This window comes from Panthera uncia (genome assembly GCF_023721935.1).
Source record: "Panthera uncia isolate 11264 chromosome B2 unlocalized genomic scaffold, Puncia_PCG_1.0 HiC_scaffold_25, whole genome shotgun sequence".
Classification (NCBI taxonomy): Eukaryota; Metazoa; Chordata; class Mammalia; order Carnivora; family Felidae; genus Panthera; species Panthera uncia.
Window position 1 is genome coordinate 19,373,902 of NW_026057581.1, and position 18,399 is coordinate 19,392,300.

The following is an 18,399-nucleotide window of genomic DNA, read 5'->3' on the forward strand; positions in this document are numbered from 1 at the left end:
CTGTATTGAACAGTTTGTTGTTGAGGGCATCAGGAGTATTTCTGTTTAAACAGAAATACTAGTGGATAGAACGCTGGCTGTACTGGCTATTCCTGTAAATAAGCAATTCTCTTGGTTTTCAAAATAAAATAAAAAAGAGTTGTGGTAGCACGTTGCTATGTGATTTAAGCAGATTCATGTGAATGTGCACTCACACATTATTGGTCTTCCTAAGACATTGTCAGTGCAGTTATGATTGTGATTAAATGTCAATTTTTGTCATTCTTGAGCATAACTAACCTAAAATTATAATTGGAATCGTTCCTCTTGTCACTTGGAACTTTTATCACATTTGGTGTATTAACTGTATATAGGCAGGAGAATGGCCGGCTTAGGTGAAGAAGTAACTGGCGTCTTCTACTTGTGGTAGTTCCTTTTGTCAGCCAGCCGTTTGCCCTTGGACAGGTCCTTGCCCTTCAAGCTCCTCATCTGCAAAATAAATACCGGTTTTACTTACCTGATAGGTTGATTCTCTCCTTACCAGATAAATTGTATTACGTAATCTACATGAAACAGCTTTGCAGATTGTCTCTCACTCCAAATGTAAGGCACCATTTCTCCCCTGCCAGCCCAGTCGTTTGTTTAAGGTGCAGGTGTTCACTGTGCGGATAAGAGCCCTGCTGTGGTCTGGTTAGAGTTGGTGAAGCATTGGGAATCCTGCCCATTCATGATTTTCTAAATTAAAAGATACTAAGATACCATCACATGGTTTGAAAGAAAAAAAAAAAAATGGCCTCAAGAAATAATAAAAGCCCTTAGATTATGTTGATCTTAAATATACTTCTTACAGGTATTATGTCAAAGAATGTTACTAAACCATTTTTTAATGTGGAATACACAATACAATGTACTGGAATGTGTTTCACTAAGAATTAGTATGCCATTTATGAAACCTACATGTATAAGAATCTGTTCTAGGGGCGCCTGGGTGGCTTGGTTGGTTAAGCATCTGACTTCGGCTCAGGTCATGATCTCACGGTCTGTGAGTTCGGGCCCCGAGTCGGGCTCTGTGCTGACAGCTCAGAGCCTGGAGCCTGTTTCAGATTCTGTGTCTCCTTCTCTCTCTGCTCCTCCCCTGTTCATGCTCTGTCTCTCTCTGTCTCAAAAATAAATAAACGTTAAAAAAAAAAAAAAAAAAGAATCTGTTCTGAATATTTTCTCACGATAATTTAATAAAATTAACCAGCTGAATGTTACACAAAATGTATTTCTCAGAGCTCAGAGAAAAGTAAAAATTCTTTATATCCTTTCAGGGCAATAAACTTTTAGTCTTTGTTTCTTTTCTAGTACTTCTCTAATTAGCAGAATATTTGAAATATGTATCTTTAAGGACTTTTTTTTTTTTACTGCTGTATCTGGTTTTTGCTGAAACTGACATGGCAGAGGTTTCAGATTACATATATATGTATATAAAAGATGTAGACATAAAGTTTAATGTTGTATCTAGCAAAGGCGTACAAAGAAAAATCGACCTGTAGCTTCATTGTACAATCTAATGGTAATTGTTGCCCTTGGTTATACTTTTGGCTACATTTTGTATATTTGAATACCTCTCAGGACAAAGAAAGATGGGAGTAGTAATGGAATAAAATAGACTATTGCCATTAATCATTAATTCTTTTATGTCAAGACAATTTGTGGAATTCTGTGGGAAGTAAATTATGATAAACGTCATTCATCCAAATTACACTTCCCACAATTGATACCTAAAAGTACATTCAGAAGAACAATAAATGCACATTCCCCAGTTATTTGACATATGTCTTGAAAAAGTACCCACTAACGCAAAGCTGCATTTTGGAAGCTAGCATTAAGAGTAGCGAAATGAAAATACAACTAGCTTAGAAAATTCACTGACTCTGAAAAATATTCCATCAAGGGAAACGAGCTGTTAATATCTATAAGTAGTTTAAACTTAGGTTCATGCACAAGTGTCAGTTTGTGAAGCCGTATTCAACCAGACTGGACATGATAATAAAATAAACATGAATCCTTTAATTCATCTTGTCTCTAGAAATTTATTAGATTTGGTTATACCCCTGCATGATTTTTTTCATGAGAGCAGTGAAATAGCATATCCATTATTCTTGATAGAGCTTAAAAATACAAATAGATCAGTATGTAGTATTCTATTTAAAATCCTTATGATGGCAGTTATTCTGACACTTCTTACTAAATGAATTAAATTCTTTATTTGTTGGTGTAAGGCATAGGTAAAATTAGTGACAGCGTATTATTGACAGATGTTTGAAAGGGCCTTAGACCCTCATTGGCTTATTCAGAGTTTTCCCTTAGACTAGGGTTTCCCAGCCTCTGCAGTATTGACATTTTGGAACAGATAATTCTTTGTTGTGGAAGCTGTCCTGTGCTTTGTGGGATGTTAGCATCCTTGGCTTTTACCCACTAGATGCCAGTAGCCCGTCCGCTTGTGCTATGATAACCAAAAATTTGAGGGACAAGAGGGTCAAAATCCACCTCCCCCCACCCCAGTTAAGAATCACTTAGACATAATATATGCAAAACTTTTATGTATCCCAGAGTTCATTTATAGACCTGTTTAAATTTATCTCTAAAGAGGTATATGCAAGCCAATTTTTATTACTAGTTCTTTCTCTCTTGTAGAAAGAGATGAAATCATTAGAGCTAAGTACTTCTGGTACACAGTTATGGTGTATTAATAAACTTTCTCTTCATTTTCTTTTTTTTATGTTTACTTTTTGAGAGAGAAAGGGAGAGAGAGACAGAGCATGAGTGGGGGAGGGGCTGGGAGAGAGGGAGACAGAATCCGAAGCAGGCTGCAGGTTCTGAACTGTCAGCACAGAGCCTGATGTGGAGCTCAAACCCATGAACCATCAGATCCCGACCTGAGCCAAAGTTGGAGGCTTAACCAACTGAGCCCCCCGGAAGCCCCTCATTTTTTTAAAGTTGGCATTTTCTAATTTTATCTTGAGAAAAACAAACGTATCCACTTATTTAAGAAATGCAGTTAATTTCATTTAGGAGGAACACTCTGAAACCTGATTTGAGAATTTTTTTGTTGTGGTAAAATACACAGAACATAAATTTTAACTATTTTTAAGTGTGCAAATCTGTGGCATTAAGTATACTCCTATTCTACAGTCATTACTACCATCCATTTCCAGAACTTTTTATCTTCCCCAGCTAAGACTGTGCTCATTGAACACTAGCTGCCCATCCCCACCCTCCCCCTCCATTCCTGGCGACCACCATTCTACTTTCTGTCTCTATAATTTGACTACTCTTGGCACCTTTTCTAAGTGGAATCATACAACATTATCTTTTTGTGAGTGGCTTATTTCTCTAACATAGTGTCTTCAAGGTTCCTCTGTGTTGTAGCAAGTATCAGAATTTCATTCCCTTTTAAGGATGACTAGTATTCCGTTGTATGTATATTCCATATTTGTGTATCTGTTCATTTGTGGATACTTGGGTTGCTTCCACCTTTTCGCTTTTGTGAATAACACTGCTTTTAACATGAGTGCATGGTTCTTCTGGGTATATATTCAAAAGTGGACTTACTGGATGAAATGGTAATTCTGTTTTTAATTTTCTGAGGAAAATTTCCTGTTTTCCATGGCAGCTGCATTACTTTATAGTCCCTTCAGCAGTGCACAAGGGTTCCATTTTCTTCACATCCTGGTCAACTCGTTATTTTCTGTTTCTTTGGTAGCAGCAGTCCTGATGGGTGTGAGATGGTCTCTTATGGTTTCAATTTGCATTTCATTAAGGATTAATGATGTTGAGTATCTTTTCCTTTGCTTATTGGCTGTTTGTGTATCTTCTTTCTAGAAATGTTCATTCAAGTCCTTTGTCCATTTTTTAAACCAGATTGTTTTTGTTGTTGTTGAATTGTAGGAGTTCTTTATATAGTTTGGATATTAACCCTTTATCATATATATGATTTACAAACATGTTCTCCCATTCTATGGGTTGACTTTCACTCTGTTCATAGAGTCCTTTGATACACAAAAGTTTTTAATTTTGATGAAGTTCAGTTTATTTTTACTTTTGTTGTCTATTCTTTTGGTGTTCTAACAAATAAGTCATTGCCAAATCCAATGTCTTGAAGCATCCCTCTCTTCTAAGAATTTTATAGTTTTAGGACTTAACATTTAGATCTTTGGCCCATTTTGAGTAATTTTCGTATATGATGCAAGGGTCCATTTTCATTTTTATTTGCATGTGGATATCCAGTTTTCCCAGCACCATTTGTTGAAAGGATTGCCCTTTCCCTATTGAATGGTTTTGACACCCTTATCAAAAATTACTTGACCTTATATGCAGGGGTTTATTTCTTAATTCTTCTATTCTGATGGTCTCTCTATCTCTGTGGCAGTACCACACTATTTTGATTATAGTAGCTTCGTGGTAAGTTTTGAAATCAGGAAATGTATTTTATAAAATGTAGGTTTTATTATTATTCAGATATGGTGAGGCCAACAGATTAGGGGGTGGTTGCCATGGAAAGGTTGTTTGTTACTCATAGTTCCCAAGAAGAGGATGCCTGCCATGCACATGGGACCCTATGAGGAAGCACCAGAGTTAGTCAGGAGGCAGAGCAGGGAAAATGGGTTATTGTAGTTGCAGCAGGAAGGAACATGTGAGGCAGGATTAGCAGGTTTAGGATTGGCTAATTTGAATGATTTCAGCAGACTCTGGGGCATAGGGCTCTCCCTGGCTATCTGACCTTGTGTGATTAGGGCAGGTGGATAGTGGCCCAGAGGGTGAGAGCCCAGTAGAGGTGGTTGGGGTATAGGCTCTGGGCTGGTTAGCTTGCATATAAAAGGTATGCTATGGGGGAGTTGTTTACTATCTCTAGGAATAGGCTGGCCCTGGGAGGGACAGTCTCTCCAGGGCGAAAAGGGTCCCAGATGTCAAAGCCTCCTGGACACATGGTTAATAGAGTGTGAGACCAACTTTTCTTTTTTCAGGATTGATTTGGCTATTTGGTGTCACTTGAGATTTCATACGAATTTTAGGATGAATTCTTCTATTTCTGCAAAAAACATCATTGGGATTTTAATAAGGATGCCATTGACCCTGCAAATCACTTTGGATAGTGCTGACATCTTAACTACATTAAATCTTCCAGTCCATGAACATGAGATGACTTTCCAATGACTGTGTCTTTAATTTCTTTCTCAGGAATGTTTTATAGTTATCAGTGTATGTCTTTTTTCCTCCTTGGTTAAATTCATTCCCAAATACTTTATTCTTTTCAATACTGTTGTAAATGGAATTTTCTTAATACCTTTTTTGGATTGTTCATTGTTAAGAGTATAGAAATGCAACTGATTTTTGAGTATTGATTTTGTATCCTGCAAAATTTGCTGACTTTGTTTATTCTAGTAAGTTCTTTGTTGCAATCTTCTGGTTTTCTACATATAATATCATGTTGTCTGTAAGAACAGATAATTTTACTTCTTTCTTTCCGATTTGGATGCTTGCTCGCTCTCTCTCTCTCTCTCTCTCTCTCCAAATTGCCCTGGTCAGGACTTCTAATACTATGTTGAGTAGAAGTGGTAAAAGCAGAATCGCTGTCTCCTTCCTGCTACTGGAGGGAAAGCTTTCAGTTCTTCACCACTGGATATGAGGCTAACTGTGAGTTTTTCACCTATGGCCTTTATTATGTTGAGATAGTTTCCTTCTATTACTAGTTTGTGCAGTGTTTTTATCATGTAAGGGTCTTGAACTTTGTCAAATGTGTTTTCTGCAGAGATTGACATGATTTTGTGTTTTTCCCCCTTCATTCTGTTGATGTAGTATATTTCATTTATTGATTTGCATGTATTGAACCATCCTTATGGTCCAAAAACACTTGTTTATGGTGTATGATCCTTTTAATATGCTGTTGAATTCAGCTTGCTAGTATTCATCAGGAATATTGATCTGCAGTTCTTTTTTCTTATAGTGTCTTTGTCTGGCTTTGGTCTCAAGACATTGATGGCCTCATAGAATGAGTTGGGAAGTCTTCCCTCCTCTTCAGTTATTTGAAGAGTTGGAGAAGGATTAATGTTCATTCTTCTTTAAATGTTTGGTAGTATCACCAGTGAACTCGTCTGGTCTGGGGTGACTTGATTTTTAATGCCACGTGCTTTTTCATATGACCTCTTGCTAGAAAAAGAAAAACTAGTGCAAAGTTAGTTCTACCTTTGTTTTGAAAATTAGCAGGAGTCCCACATATAAGTCCCCAAGTGGGTGGTACACAGTGTGTGCCTATGGATTTTTTTTTCTGCCTGTTCAGGCATATTCAGTCAGGTTTTTTAAAGCTCTTAATTACTTTTGAAACTGGAATGTAAAATACTTATTAGTTTCTGTCATTTTTAAAACATTGCTGATCCTGAGAGACTAATAATTTAAATATTTCGTTTAAATAACATTATATAGCAAAAAGAGTAGAAAACTGGATTTTTAACCTTACTCTACCCTGTTCTCACTGTGTGACCTTGGAAATTGGTCTATAGGAGCAGTGTATGTACAATATTTTATACCTAGAATAGACCTGGTTTTAACATCCCCCCAACAAAATTATTTTTAATTAATAAACCTGATGTTAAAGAATAATAAGAAAAAAAAAATGCAGGTGGTGTTCTTTTTAACTTTATGTATGTAGTCACACCGGTAAAAAAAAATTAAAAATTTAAGAAATATTACACCACCAAAGGAAAAAAAGAAGAGATTAATAAATTTAAGTACATCAATTATTTTTTTAAAAAAAAAAAAAGGAAGCACCTATTATCCAAATTAATTTTATGGTAATGAGTAATAATATTTTAGTTTGCTTTTGATTCTTATGCAAATTTATTAATAACTTCATCTAATTTGATCTTTGACTATTTAAATAGTATAGACGGATTTATCAATCAGGTTTGAGTCATAGTTGATTAAAAATGCTTTTTTTTATAATTTTGAAAAATTTCTCACATGAAGCAATAGATACATAGTTCAGAAAAGTTTTAAGCATAAAGTAAGTCTGGAAGAGCTTTATAAAAATCACATATCACGATCAATTCCAGAAATGCAATGCTGTCTTTGTTTCTTTGGCAACTATTCTAGTGGCTCCCAATGCCCCCACAGTATAAAAAAGTTTAAGTACAAATAAAAACATATGCAAGTTTAAGTACCAAGAAAAGATAACGTAGAAGAATGGATTGGAACTAATTCAGGTTTCATCTGCAGTTGCTCTACTCTCATTATTTAAGTGCAGTAATATTTCGTTACTCCCAGGGAGTTGGACGGGCTGAGCATCTAAAGAAAGCTTAAATGATTCTGAATTATTAGGAATTTGCTTTTTAAATAAACGTGTATAGCCGACTTCACCTTTGTCTGGGACGGGCTACGTAACTAGAAGTCCTCTAAATTAACTTCAGTGTAAAACACAAAACTTATTAAAGGATAAACAATAGAAATGTGTTAATTTGAAACATACTATTAAAATTCGACAGTAACCTCAGTAATTATTTACAGCTTTAGACCAAAGAGAGATTTTTGGTTTAGGAGTATTTTATCACCAGCATTTTTCAGTATTGTCAGTGCCTGCTGATGATAAAACACAGTCTTTCATTTGTTTGTGTCATTGATTTAAATTCTCTACAGACAATACACTCTTATTGCTTGCACCCAGGGCAGAGCTCTCCCACCCTCCTGCTGTTGCTGTGCCTCTCGTACATATTGTGTCATTACTGAAAAGAGAAGGCTGCAGACCATCCTATGTAATAGGACTTCATTTTGTTGTTCTTAAAGAAATATGTTTGTATAAACATCAGGAAAAAATCTTCAGTACTCATTGAACTAATAATGCCAGGAAAAAGGATCCTAGAGAAAGGATTTGGTATGTATGTAGGGGAACTGTCACTTCCTATTAGACTTGTATGAATCTGTTTGAATGTAACTATAGTTTGATGGGATTGTTTTTCAGATGTGTTTTAATTAGAGGAATACTTATTTCAGACTAAGTCTTCTGTAGAACCCCATTAATTGAACATAAAAGCAGAATGGCTATTTTTGAAAGTGATGGGCACAGGTGATGGTAGTGTACAGTTAGTTCAGTATTTATAAAAGATTTTTCCTTATTTTTCTGAGAGTTCTTTGTATTATAAACAGATTCATTGGCACGTCAGGCTAAATCTGTGGATTTTCTAAGTGTATGAACTGGGGTGCATGCTGGCATTAGAATGGCTTTGGTGGCACCGAGGATGTATTGTGGCAGTCTGTCGGGAGGCATATCTGCTGCTTCTGATGAAGCAGCTGCTCAGTTCCTTGTTATTTTGTCCAGTAAAGTCACAGCTGGCCAGGTCGCATGTCCTCACATTTGGAGTAGATACACCCTAGGATAACCTTCACGCCTATTGACTTAGAACACTGTTTACCTTTTGCTTGAGTGATAAGTGAGAGACAGCTAATTGGGGCATTTTCTGCTATTGTATACAGTAAAACCTTATGTGTCTAGGAGTTTTAGCCAAGTTTACCACAAGGCTGAGGTTTTATCTTCTTCAAGCACACCACTTTTATAACTTTATCTTGGATGGAAATCTTTAAAAACATCTTTCATACTTGTTTAAGCAGCTGATGTGTTTTGCAGATGGATTCTGAGTCCCATGGTCTTTGGGACCTGCAGGGCTCTAAGAGTAGGCAGCAGCCTGGGGAGGGCAGGAGGCTCCGTGATGTCCCCGAACCCCCAGGACCTCCTCTGCCTGCACGTGCTCCACACTATGTACACATGCTGCTTCACAAAGAAAATAATAAGTTTAAGAATCAAAAAAATTTATATATGTGTATATATATATGTATATATATATACACCCATATATACATATATATATATATATATATATATAATTTCATACTTTCCTGGTTTTTGCAAAAAATTTACTAAATGTTATAGACTAACTTTCTTTACGAATTAGGAATTACTGAGAATATACAGTTTTACATTATGGTGAATATGGAGATGTCCTCAGGGAATTAAGAGAAAGAGAGAATGTTCTTTTTTTTTAATCTTTTTTTTTTTTTTTTTTTAGAGCGAGAGAATGTGAGCAGGGGAGAGGGCACAGGGAGAGCGGTAGAAGGAGAGAGAGAGAAAGAACCTTTGACTTATTTATTTGTTTGCTTGTTTATTTTGTGAGAGAGAAAGACAGAAGGCACAGGCAGGGGAGGGGCAGAGAGAAGGAGAGACGGTCCCAAGCAGGCTCTGCACCATCAGCACAGAGCCTGATGCTGTGCCCAAACTCACAAACTGTGAAATCATGACCTGAGCCGAGATCAAGAGTCAGACACTTAACCAACTATGCCACCCAGGTGCCCCAAGAGAGAGAATATTTAAGCTGGCTCCCCACTCAGCACGGAGCCCAACACAGGTCTCAATCCCACAACTCTGGGATCATGACCTGAACCGAAATCAAGAGTTGGATACTCAACCAACTGAGCCACCTAAGCACCCCAAGAGAGTGGTTTTCTGTACCAAATGCCCTCAAAGACTGTGTTTTAAGTTTTTGTTATCTGTGTTCTCCTGCCCTATATGTAAGGCTGATGCCTATCATTTCTTCCGGTCTCATTTATCAGCATTTTTTTTTCTAATTTGTGACATTTAATATGGTGTACTTTTGGAAACCCAGTTAACTAACGGTTGGAATTATGTGTAAAGTGGGGCGCCTGAGTGGCTCAGTTGGTTGGGTGTCCGACTTCAGCTCAGGTCATGATCTTGCAGTCTGTGGGTTCGAGCCCCGCATCAGGCTGTGTGCTGACAGCTCGGAGCCTGGAACCTGCTTCGGATTCTGTGTCTCCCTGTCTCTCTGCCCCTCCCATACTCACGCTGTCTGTCTGTCTGTCTGTCTGTCTCTCTCTCTCTCAAAAATAAATAAACATAAAAAAAAAAAAGAATTACGTGTAAAGTAAGGTAAGTAGATTCAAAATCAGAAGAGCTTTTCAGGAACACCACAATGCTTGTAATTGGACTTCTTGGTATCTTTTTTTTCTTTTGATGGATTAAGTCTTACCATATAGTTCTCAACTAAATTTCAGGAAGATGTTATTTCCGGGTAGCCAAATTTTATTTATGTATATAAAGAGTATGGGATTGTCAGTATATGAATGTATAAACTGCCTTCCATTTTTTGTTTTTGTTTTTGTTTTTACTGATTGCTATGAAGAATGCAAGTTTGCATAGCACTTACTGTTATTAAAAGTGAGAGGCTATGAAATAGAATGACTTTAAGAACTTCTTGATAAGAAAGCAGGACTAGATTTTCAACTGGATTAGAAACTGGTCAGCATTCAACATCTTTTCACCTGGACTGTGAGGCCAAGACATGATCTGTCTTCTATGCAAAAGCTAGTTGGATAGTTACATGTATATATATAAAATATCATAACATCCTGAAACTATAAAATAGACATACCAGTATTTAGCAACATCTTAAAGTCTTTTCTTAGAACCAGATGGTAAATAGTGGAATCATCAAGGAAGATTGAATTGAGTACAGGAATGGGAAGAGGAAAGTCACTTTTATTTGAGTGCCTGTATTCATATTATTACAAGAATCTGTTCCTGAAATTAAATTATTAAAATTAAAGGGAAAAATGGGGAAGATAAAAAGTGGTTTGATCTGGCTTCTAGATGTTTTGCTTATAATTCATATAATAGTAATATCAGTTTTCATTAAGCTCCACAGGCACTGAGCTAGGACCTTAACATGTATTACCTCTGGTCTTCATAAATATTATTTATGACTGTAAAGTATTAGTCTCCTCATTTTAAAGTTAAAGAAACTTTAACTTGCTCAGCCTCATGCAACTAGTAGCAAGTGAACCAGAATTTGAAGTGTGCTTCCCAAATCTTCATTTTTCTGTGGAGTTGTACTAGAAAAAGTGCTCTCTGGTGGGAAGTGGAGTCCGGCCTGTTGCCTTATGGTCCAAATCACAGGGTTGGCTGGGCCAGATATGGTACGTATCCTAAAAGAATAAGAAGAAAAGAAAAGGCAGTTAAACAGCATCTGAGCGTGCATGTTTCGTTAGTGTTTTCTGTATTTATTAAAAAGTAAGTTACAGCTAAAGCAGGATTCCATTTTTGAGGGAGCTCGTTTGCATTTTCTTCTCTCTCAGAATATAATATGTTTGCCAAAGTTCCATGAAAAGAGTTTAATGAATTCTTCATGTTTTATTCATCTTTTGGAGAATTGTAGTCCATGAGGCTGAAAAGTTAAAAGGTAAAGTGGATTTTGGTTAACCTGTTTCCCAAATTTATAGCGTCAACAACCCCTCCCTAGCCCTCTCACCCACCACCGTAGTGCCTGTGCAGGTCCCAGGGTCTGGGACACATACTAAAAGGGAACATTTGACTTTAACTCAAACCTCAGCCTCTAATCCAGCCTCTTTTCACTTGAAAAGGCTTGGTGCAGAGGAACTTCAGATCACATTGGCAGAAAAAGCTCTTCTAATAGTTGTTTCTGTCTTGCGAAAGAGACTTTTAGCTACCTGTGTAAACCTTCCTCTGGAAAGATCCGATTTGCTCTTTGTGATAGAAAAGGCATGGGTTGGGTATCACAAAGACCTAAGTTTGAGTCCAACTTCATAGCTGAGTGACCGTGAAGAAATTAAATGTGGTGTCCTTTAAACCTTAATTTCTTCATCTGTAAAGTGAAAGTAATGTAATTTTATGAGAGCAGTTTTTAGAAGCAGGTAAGATAGACAAAACAGCTAGCAAAAATATGCGCTTCATAAATACCTAAAGAATGATGGATCGTCCAGCTTTTCATCCTGTTTATCATCAGGACTCAGAGGGGAGAGAAACCAGAGCAGCAAGGACACATGGCAGCATGAAAACACAGCTTCCTTTTTTTCCTGTTACCTATCTTCCTGGTGTGGCCAGGCACCTGGGCACCAATGTCTGCGTATACCAGGTGTCCTGTTTCCGTTAGAGTGCTGGAAATTAGTGCTGACTTGAGGTGCTTTGTAACTTGTTATGGTCTGCATCTGTCACAGTTTTTGTTTGCTTCATAGGACTTAGTCTGTATCAAAGCTTAACTTCTGAAGACATGTATGTAGAGCATTTAAGGCAGGGATAAAGGATAAAGTTATTTTGCAGACTCTCTTTTCCTCTTCAGCTCTTTGTTGTGCATCTTCAAAGATAATTTTAATTGTACTAAATGTATGCCTTTTTGACATACACGTGGTTTTATCTTTATTGTCGTGGTACTCAAAAGGAAATTTTTTCGTCTTCATCTAGAAATACTAAGAAAATCTCAAGAAGAACTTAATATATCTGACGCAGACGCGTTAGGTGTTTACTTACTTTAAGGGATGGAATTGAAGACATGTCTTCCATTCTTTTCCAGTGATTCACAATCTATACTTTTTTCATGTATCTAAATATGGAAGACCTGCACTTTAATTTAATATAATAATGCTTCTTTTTGGCATATATTCTTTAAACTTGATGTAAAATTTATAGGTAGTTAAATGGAACTTGAGGAGAAATAGAGGCATAAACTTTTACTTGGATTGTGTTTGATTTTGTCATTTAAAGATACCAGACATTTTTGAGATTTCAGAAATATGGTTACCCATGTTCAGTCATGGTAAGAGAAGCCTTAGATGTTTTTATACGTCATGTTCCTATTGGACATTAAAACTGTAATGCAATTTTAGCATGTGTCTTTCAAACTTATTGCTGTAGTAACCAAATTTTAAGAGGTAAAGTTATGTTTGTCTCTTCTGCATAGCAGAATAATTGTCTGAAAAATGTCATGTGACTTTTAAATTTCTTTTCTCAGATTCTTAATGACCATTTAATAGCTAGTGAAAAACAGCATATAATCCAGTGGGAAGATTTCATGAAAGAACAACACAGCAAACAGGCTGAAGTGGATGAAGAACACAGAAAAGCCATGGAGAGACTTAAAGAACAGTATGCCGAGATGGAGAAGGACCTAGCAAAATTTTCAACCTTTTAAGAACTTGAACCACAAGAGTGACAAAGTAATAAGAAAACATTGACTTCCCCCAAAAAACTGTTCCTACCCAACCATTTAGCCTCTGCTTCAAGCCTAGCAATATATTCAGTGGCACTTTTACATCAGAAGAAAGAAAGGTCTTACTGGAGTCTTAAGTGTTTAATAGAAGAGAGCTACATCTTTCCAGTTTTAAGTGCCTATATATGATTATTTGAATGGGGAGGAGTAGCAGGAAAAATGGTACAAATTTGTTTTTTGTTAATCAGAATCGGGTGTTCTTTCCATTGATCATCTCAGAGAACTGTTAAGTACAGGCTTCTTAGAAAAATAATTTAATTCATTCTCACACAGGGTGAACAGTATTTATTTGACTTAGAAGCAGATACAGTAGCTGCCTGTCATAACGTCCTTGGCTATTGGAAGAGTGTTATACAGTATTATTCCATGAGTAATGTAGACAAAAACAAGTGTCTTTGGAGCAGAGATCATATTTAAGAGAGGGGACAGTCAAAACCTTGTCTCTACTGAGGCAAAGATGGCCACGTTGGCCTTTGAACTGCCTGCTGGGAAAGGTTACAGATTTTGCAGTTCAGCATAATGCCGTGTGTTTCACTGAGTGACAGAACACACTTGTTAAATTTTGTGGCCTTCCGGCACTTAATATTTTCAACTTTTAAAACATACTTAGAAGGAAAAGCTTACCAAAAATATATTTGACTTTTAGCCTTTCCAAGAACCATAATCTTGTCCGTAGTATTCACCTCATTTACCTCGTTTTTGTGTCTGTTTTGCTGTGGGTAAGCTTTGTAAGATAAATAATGTCCATACATGTTTCAACTGTTTAATGAGTAATCAGCAGAATCTGCCAAGGAGTCCCTCTGGAACCATATAAAGATTCTGGCTCTGAATAAACCAGAAGTGTTTGCCCACATAGCAAATGATCCATGTTAAATGTAAATCCTTTTTTAGTGTTCAATGTCTGTTCTCATAAGCAGGTGTATTATGATGAAACATGTACCAATTCTGTCATCACTGTGATCTTTAAAAAAAAAAAAAAAACCTGCTTTTAACAGTCTAATTGAGGAACTAAATTGATTTTTTTATTTGCCATAAACCAAGCAAAATTAAATGCAATAATTTCTTGAGATTTATGGCAAATGAATTTGAGGTATGGGTAAATCTTTCAAATATTTTTTTAGTGCTCTTCAGTAAAGAAAGGGGCAGGAAAGAAAATACCCGACTCTCTTGTGTTATCTCAGTCTTGCTACTGCAGAAAAGTGACAATGCTTGCTTGTGTAAATTTATGGCCCCCTGTCAAAGCTTCATTCTTGGCTCCATGTTGAAAATGTGATTAAAGTTAATAGAGGAGATGAAATAAGTATTTGAGATTTCTTTCAATAACACTGAACTTATGCCAACTTTCTCTGTCCGCTACTGTAGGCTTGACAGGTTCATCAATCATTCTCTGGTACCTGGACTAAAAAAGAGCACTTGCTGACACAAAGGCATGTTGGAATTTTCTTAATTCTCTTTCAGTGGATGGAAAAAAATAAAACCGTACTTCCAAAAATAGCCCACACATGAAAAGGGAGGGGAACCTGAAATGAAAATTCCCTTTGTACTGTAGGCAGTTTTTGGAATGCTGTTAATTGCCTGTGCACCGTTTGAACAGATGCTATAACCAAGAAATCAGGACTGTGTGTGTGAGAGCAAATGTAGTCTTAACTGGTTCCTCCATCCACTCGTGCAGCAGAGGTTTCTGATGGTGTTTGTTCATCTCATATGAATAATAAATACCATTATAAGTTCGTATATTTTACATAAGGATCTAAAGGACTTCTTAAACTAAAATGAATTGGTGGGCATCTTGAACTTTAAACGTTAAGATAGTACATTCTTTATTTATAACTTTGTGAGCTATTCAACATAGTGTGTAAAAGAGACAGTTGGTTTGCCTTCCCCTTAATATTTTCCCTCGCATCTCAGTTTCCAAAGCACTTTTGATAGATATTTTATTTACATAAAAAGTTAACTTTAATTTTCAACATTTCTACTGTTTATGTGGTTGAGCAGAGGTAATATAGGTTCTGTGTAGCTCACAGGATTATTTTATAATGATCAAATGAAATAATGTTCTGTCCTTTTAAAGTGCTATAGCAACATTTGTTTTTAAGGCCTAAGTATTTTCTGTTTTTCATTATGATTTCTTTTTTTGACTTAATATTTGCGGGTGGTTTTTCATTTCATAACCTGTAGATTTTTAAATTGTTCTTATAATGAATTTATGCTGTAATTGGATTGTGGTTAGAGAATGGGGCTATATCAGACTGGTACATTGAAATTTATTTGCTTTATGACCTAAAATATTGTTAGTTTTTGTAAGTGTTTCACTAGTGTTTCAACATACACTGTTTTCCAATTATTGGGTATCCATTAAAAAAACTTACAGTGTTGTTCAAATTATCTGTTTTACTGTTTTCCTTCTCAGTGATCCCTCAGATTCTGAGATATGTTGAAATTTCCTACTCTAGTGGATATTCTAATTCTTCCTGTCATTCTGTCAATTTTCATTTTCTGTATTTTGAAACTTTCTTATTAGGTACATATAAGTTTAGCATTTTCTTTCTTCAAAGCTTAGAATAAATCTTACATTTATAGTGTAGCTTCTATTCCTAGTAATGTTTTGTATTAAGTTTGTATTACTTTTAAATCTGTGTTTTTTAACAAAAATTCTAGGTGGATTTTTTTCTTTCTATCTGATTATCTTTTAAGTGGAGGGTTTAATCCATTTAAATTTGTTGAAACTAGTAACTTACTAGGATTCATTTATCTCATCTCTTTGCTTTTCTGTTTGCTCACTGCCCACGTTTTGTTGGTTGGTTGTTTTGCCTTCTTTTAGATTGAGTTTCATTTTCTTTTTCTTTTTTTTTTTCTTTTTAATGTTTATTCTTGAGAGACAGAGAGTGTGTGTGTGTCTGTGTGTCTGTGTCTGTCTGTCTGTCTGTCTGTGTGTCTGAGTGGGGGAGGGACAGAGAAAGAGGGAATCTGAAGCAAGCTCCAGGCCCCGAGCTGTCAGCACAGAGCCCATCGTGGGGCTCAAACTCACGAACCATGAGATCACGACCTGAGCCGAAGTCAGACACTTAACTGACTGAGCCACCCAGGCGCCCCTTGCTTTCTTTTTCCATTCACACTCCCTCTACTAGTTTAAAAGGTAAAACTTGGGGCGCCTGGGTGGCACAATCAGTTAAGCGTCCAATTCTTGATCTTGGCTCAGGTCATGATCTCAGGGTCCATGAGTTCGAGCCCCACATTGGTCTCTGCTCTCATGGTGCAGAGCCTGCTTGGGACTCTGTCTCTCCTCTGTGCCTCTCCCCCACTTGTGCTTTCTCTCTCTCTCTCTCTCTCTCTCTCTCTCTCTCTCTCTCAAGATGAATAAACATAAAATGTTTTTTAAAAAAAGGTAAAACTCAATTTTTAACTTTCAGTGCTTACCAAGAAGTTTAACCTGCATAGTTAACAAAATCCAAAGTTAGTGCCTTTCCTATCTTCCTAAACAAAGTTTTATTTCCTCAATCAATTAGTGTCTAGAATTTTAATTTTATCTGTTTCACTACAAAAATAGCTATTTTATTTTATACAGTCAGTATTTATTTAGATTTATCCACAAGCTTATCATTTTATTATCCTTGAAAGTTAGCTGGCTCTGCAGTTCTAGATTGATGATTATTTTCTCTCAGTATTTAATGATATTCTTTCATTATCTTCTTGCATCCATTGTTGCTTCAGAAATCACAGTTGTAGCTGATGACTATTCCTTTGAAGCTAACTGTCTTCTCTCTCAGGTTCTTTATAGTCTATCTTTGGTGTTTTACAGTTAAAGTCATCATAATACAATGTGTCTAGCTGTGGATTTTCTTTTTTATTTTAATTCCAGTATTTTTGATCTTTTTAAAATTCTTTTTATTATCCTATTCAAATTCATTGAGCTTTCTAAACCTGAAAATTAGTGATTTTTCACAATTCTGGAAAATTCTCAGCTACTGTCTCTAAATATTGACATTGCTCATTCTCTCTGTTCTCTCCTTTAGGAAATCAAATTACACTTATATTTTACCATCCCACTGTTCTTCGAATCCCTTTTATATCTGTTTCATATTTTGTCTCTTGTCTGCAGTGTGTTGAATTCTGGATATTTCTTTAAAAATCTATTTTCCAGTTCCCTAATTCGGCGTTCTTGTCATCTCTAACCAATTTATATCTTATTGAGTTTTTTTTTTAATTTTTAAAAATTTATTTATTTAGAGAGAGCAGGGGAGAGTGGCAGAGGGAGGGAGGGAGGGAGAGAGAGAGAGAGAGAGAGAGAGAGAGAGAGAGAGAGAGAATCTTAAGCAGGCTCCATGCTCAGCACAAAGCCCAAAGTGGGGCTCAATCTTTGTGACCCTGGGATCATGATCTGAGCCAAAATCAAGAGTCAGACACTCAACCAACTGAGCCCCTAACCCATTGAGTTTTTAACTACAGTTGTTTTTTTCTTTACCAAAAGTGTTGTTTCTTTCTTTCTCAAACATTCCTGGTCATTTGAAATAGCTCCATTATTTCCTCTTTTTCTTTTCTTTTTTAATCTAATGTTTATTTATTTTGTGAGAAAGAGAATGAGCAGGTAAGGGGCAGAGAGAGAGAGAGAGAGAGAGAGAGAGAGAGAGGGAGAATCCCAAGCAGGCTCCGTGCTCTCAGTGCAGAATCCAACTCAGGGCTCGATCTTAGGAACCATGAGATCATGACCTGAACCAAAATCAAGAGTCGATTCAGACACTTAACCGACTGAGCCACCCAGTTGCCCCCCTCTTTTTCTTTTCCTAAGACATAGTAAATGTTTATATTCTGTATATGATAATTTCATGTTTTCTCCTTTTTTGTTACTCTAAATCTACCAATTTGTTGTATGTTGTTTGGTCTGAAACAAGCATATTGGTGATTTGTTTTCTAATATGATCAGTGATTTTGGTTATGAGTTGGTATTCCTCTAAACTTTATTTTGGGGAGTTTTTATTTAAAATATGTTTTTTTGTTTTTTTTTGTTTTTTAATTTTTTTTTTCAATGTTTTTTATTTATTTTTGGGACAGAGAGAGACAGAGCATGAACGGGGGAGGGGCAGAGAGAGAGGGAGACACAGAATCGGAAACAGGCTCCAGGCTCCGAGCCATCAGCCCAGAGCCTGACGCCCAGAGCCTGACGCGGGGCTCGAACTCAGGGACCGCGAGATCGTGACCTGGCTGAAGTCGGACGCTTAACCGACTGCGCCACCCAGGCGCCCCTAAAATATGTTTCTATAGGGAGATAGTGTTTTCATTTTTCTCGCACCACCAGTTTGTATCTTGTGGCATG

General features: G+C 36.5%; 1 protein-coding gene across 2 annotated transcripts in view; it reads left to right on the top strand.

The window, feature by feature from the left end:
* The window catches only part of BLOC1S5 (biogenesis of lysosomal organelles complex 1 subunit 5), a 68,107-nt gene extending 52,637 nt beyond the window's left edge, over positions 1-15,470 (top strand). The window contains exons 6-7 of one of the 2 annotated variants that reach the window (XM_049655084.1): positions 12,831-13,035; positions 14,451-15,470. In XM_049655084.1, coding sequence (XP_049511041.1) covers positions 12,831-13,010 — 180 coding nt within the window. In that variant the 3' untranslated portion in view covers positions 13,011-13,035; positions 14,451-15,470. Of the gene's footprint in view, positions 1-12,830 lie in introns of both variants that reach the window. The other variant, XM_049655083.1, reaches the window with a different exon arrangement.
* The last annotated feature ends 2,929 nt before the right edge of the window (positions 15,471-18,399 follow it).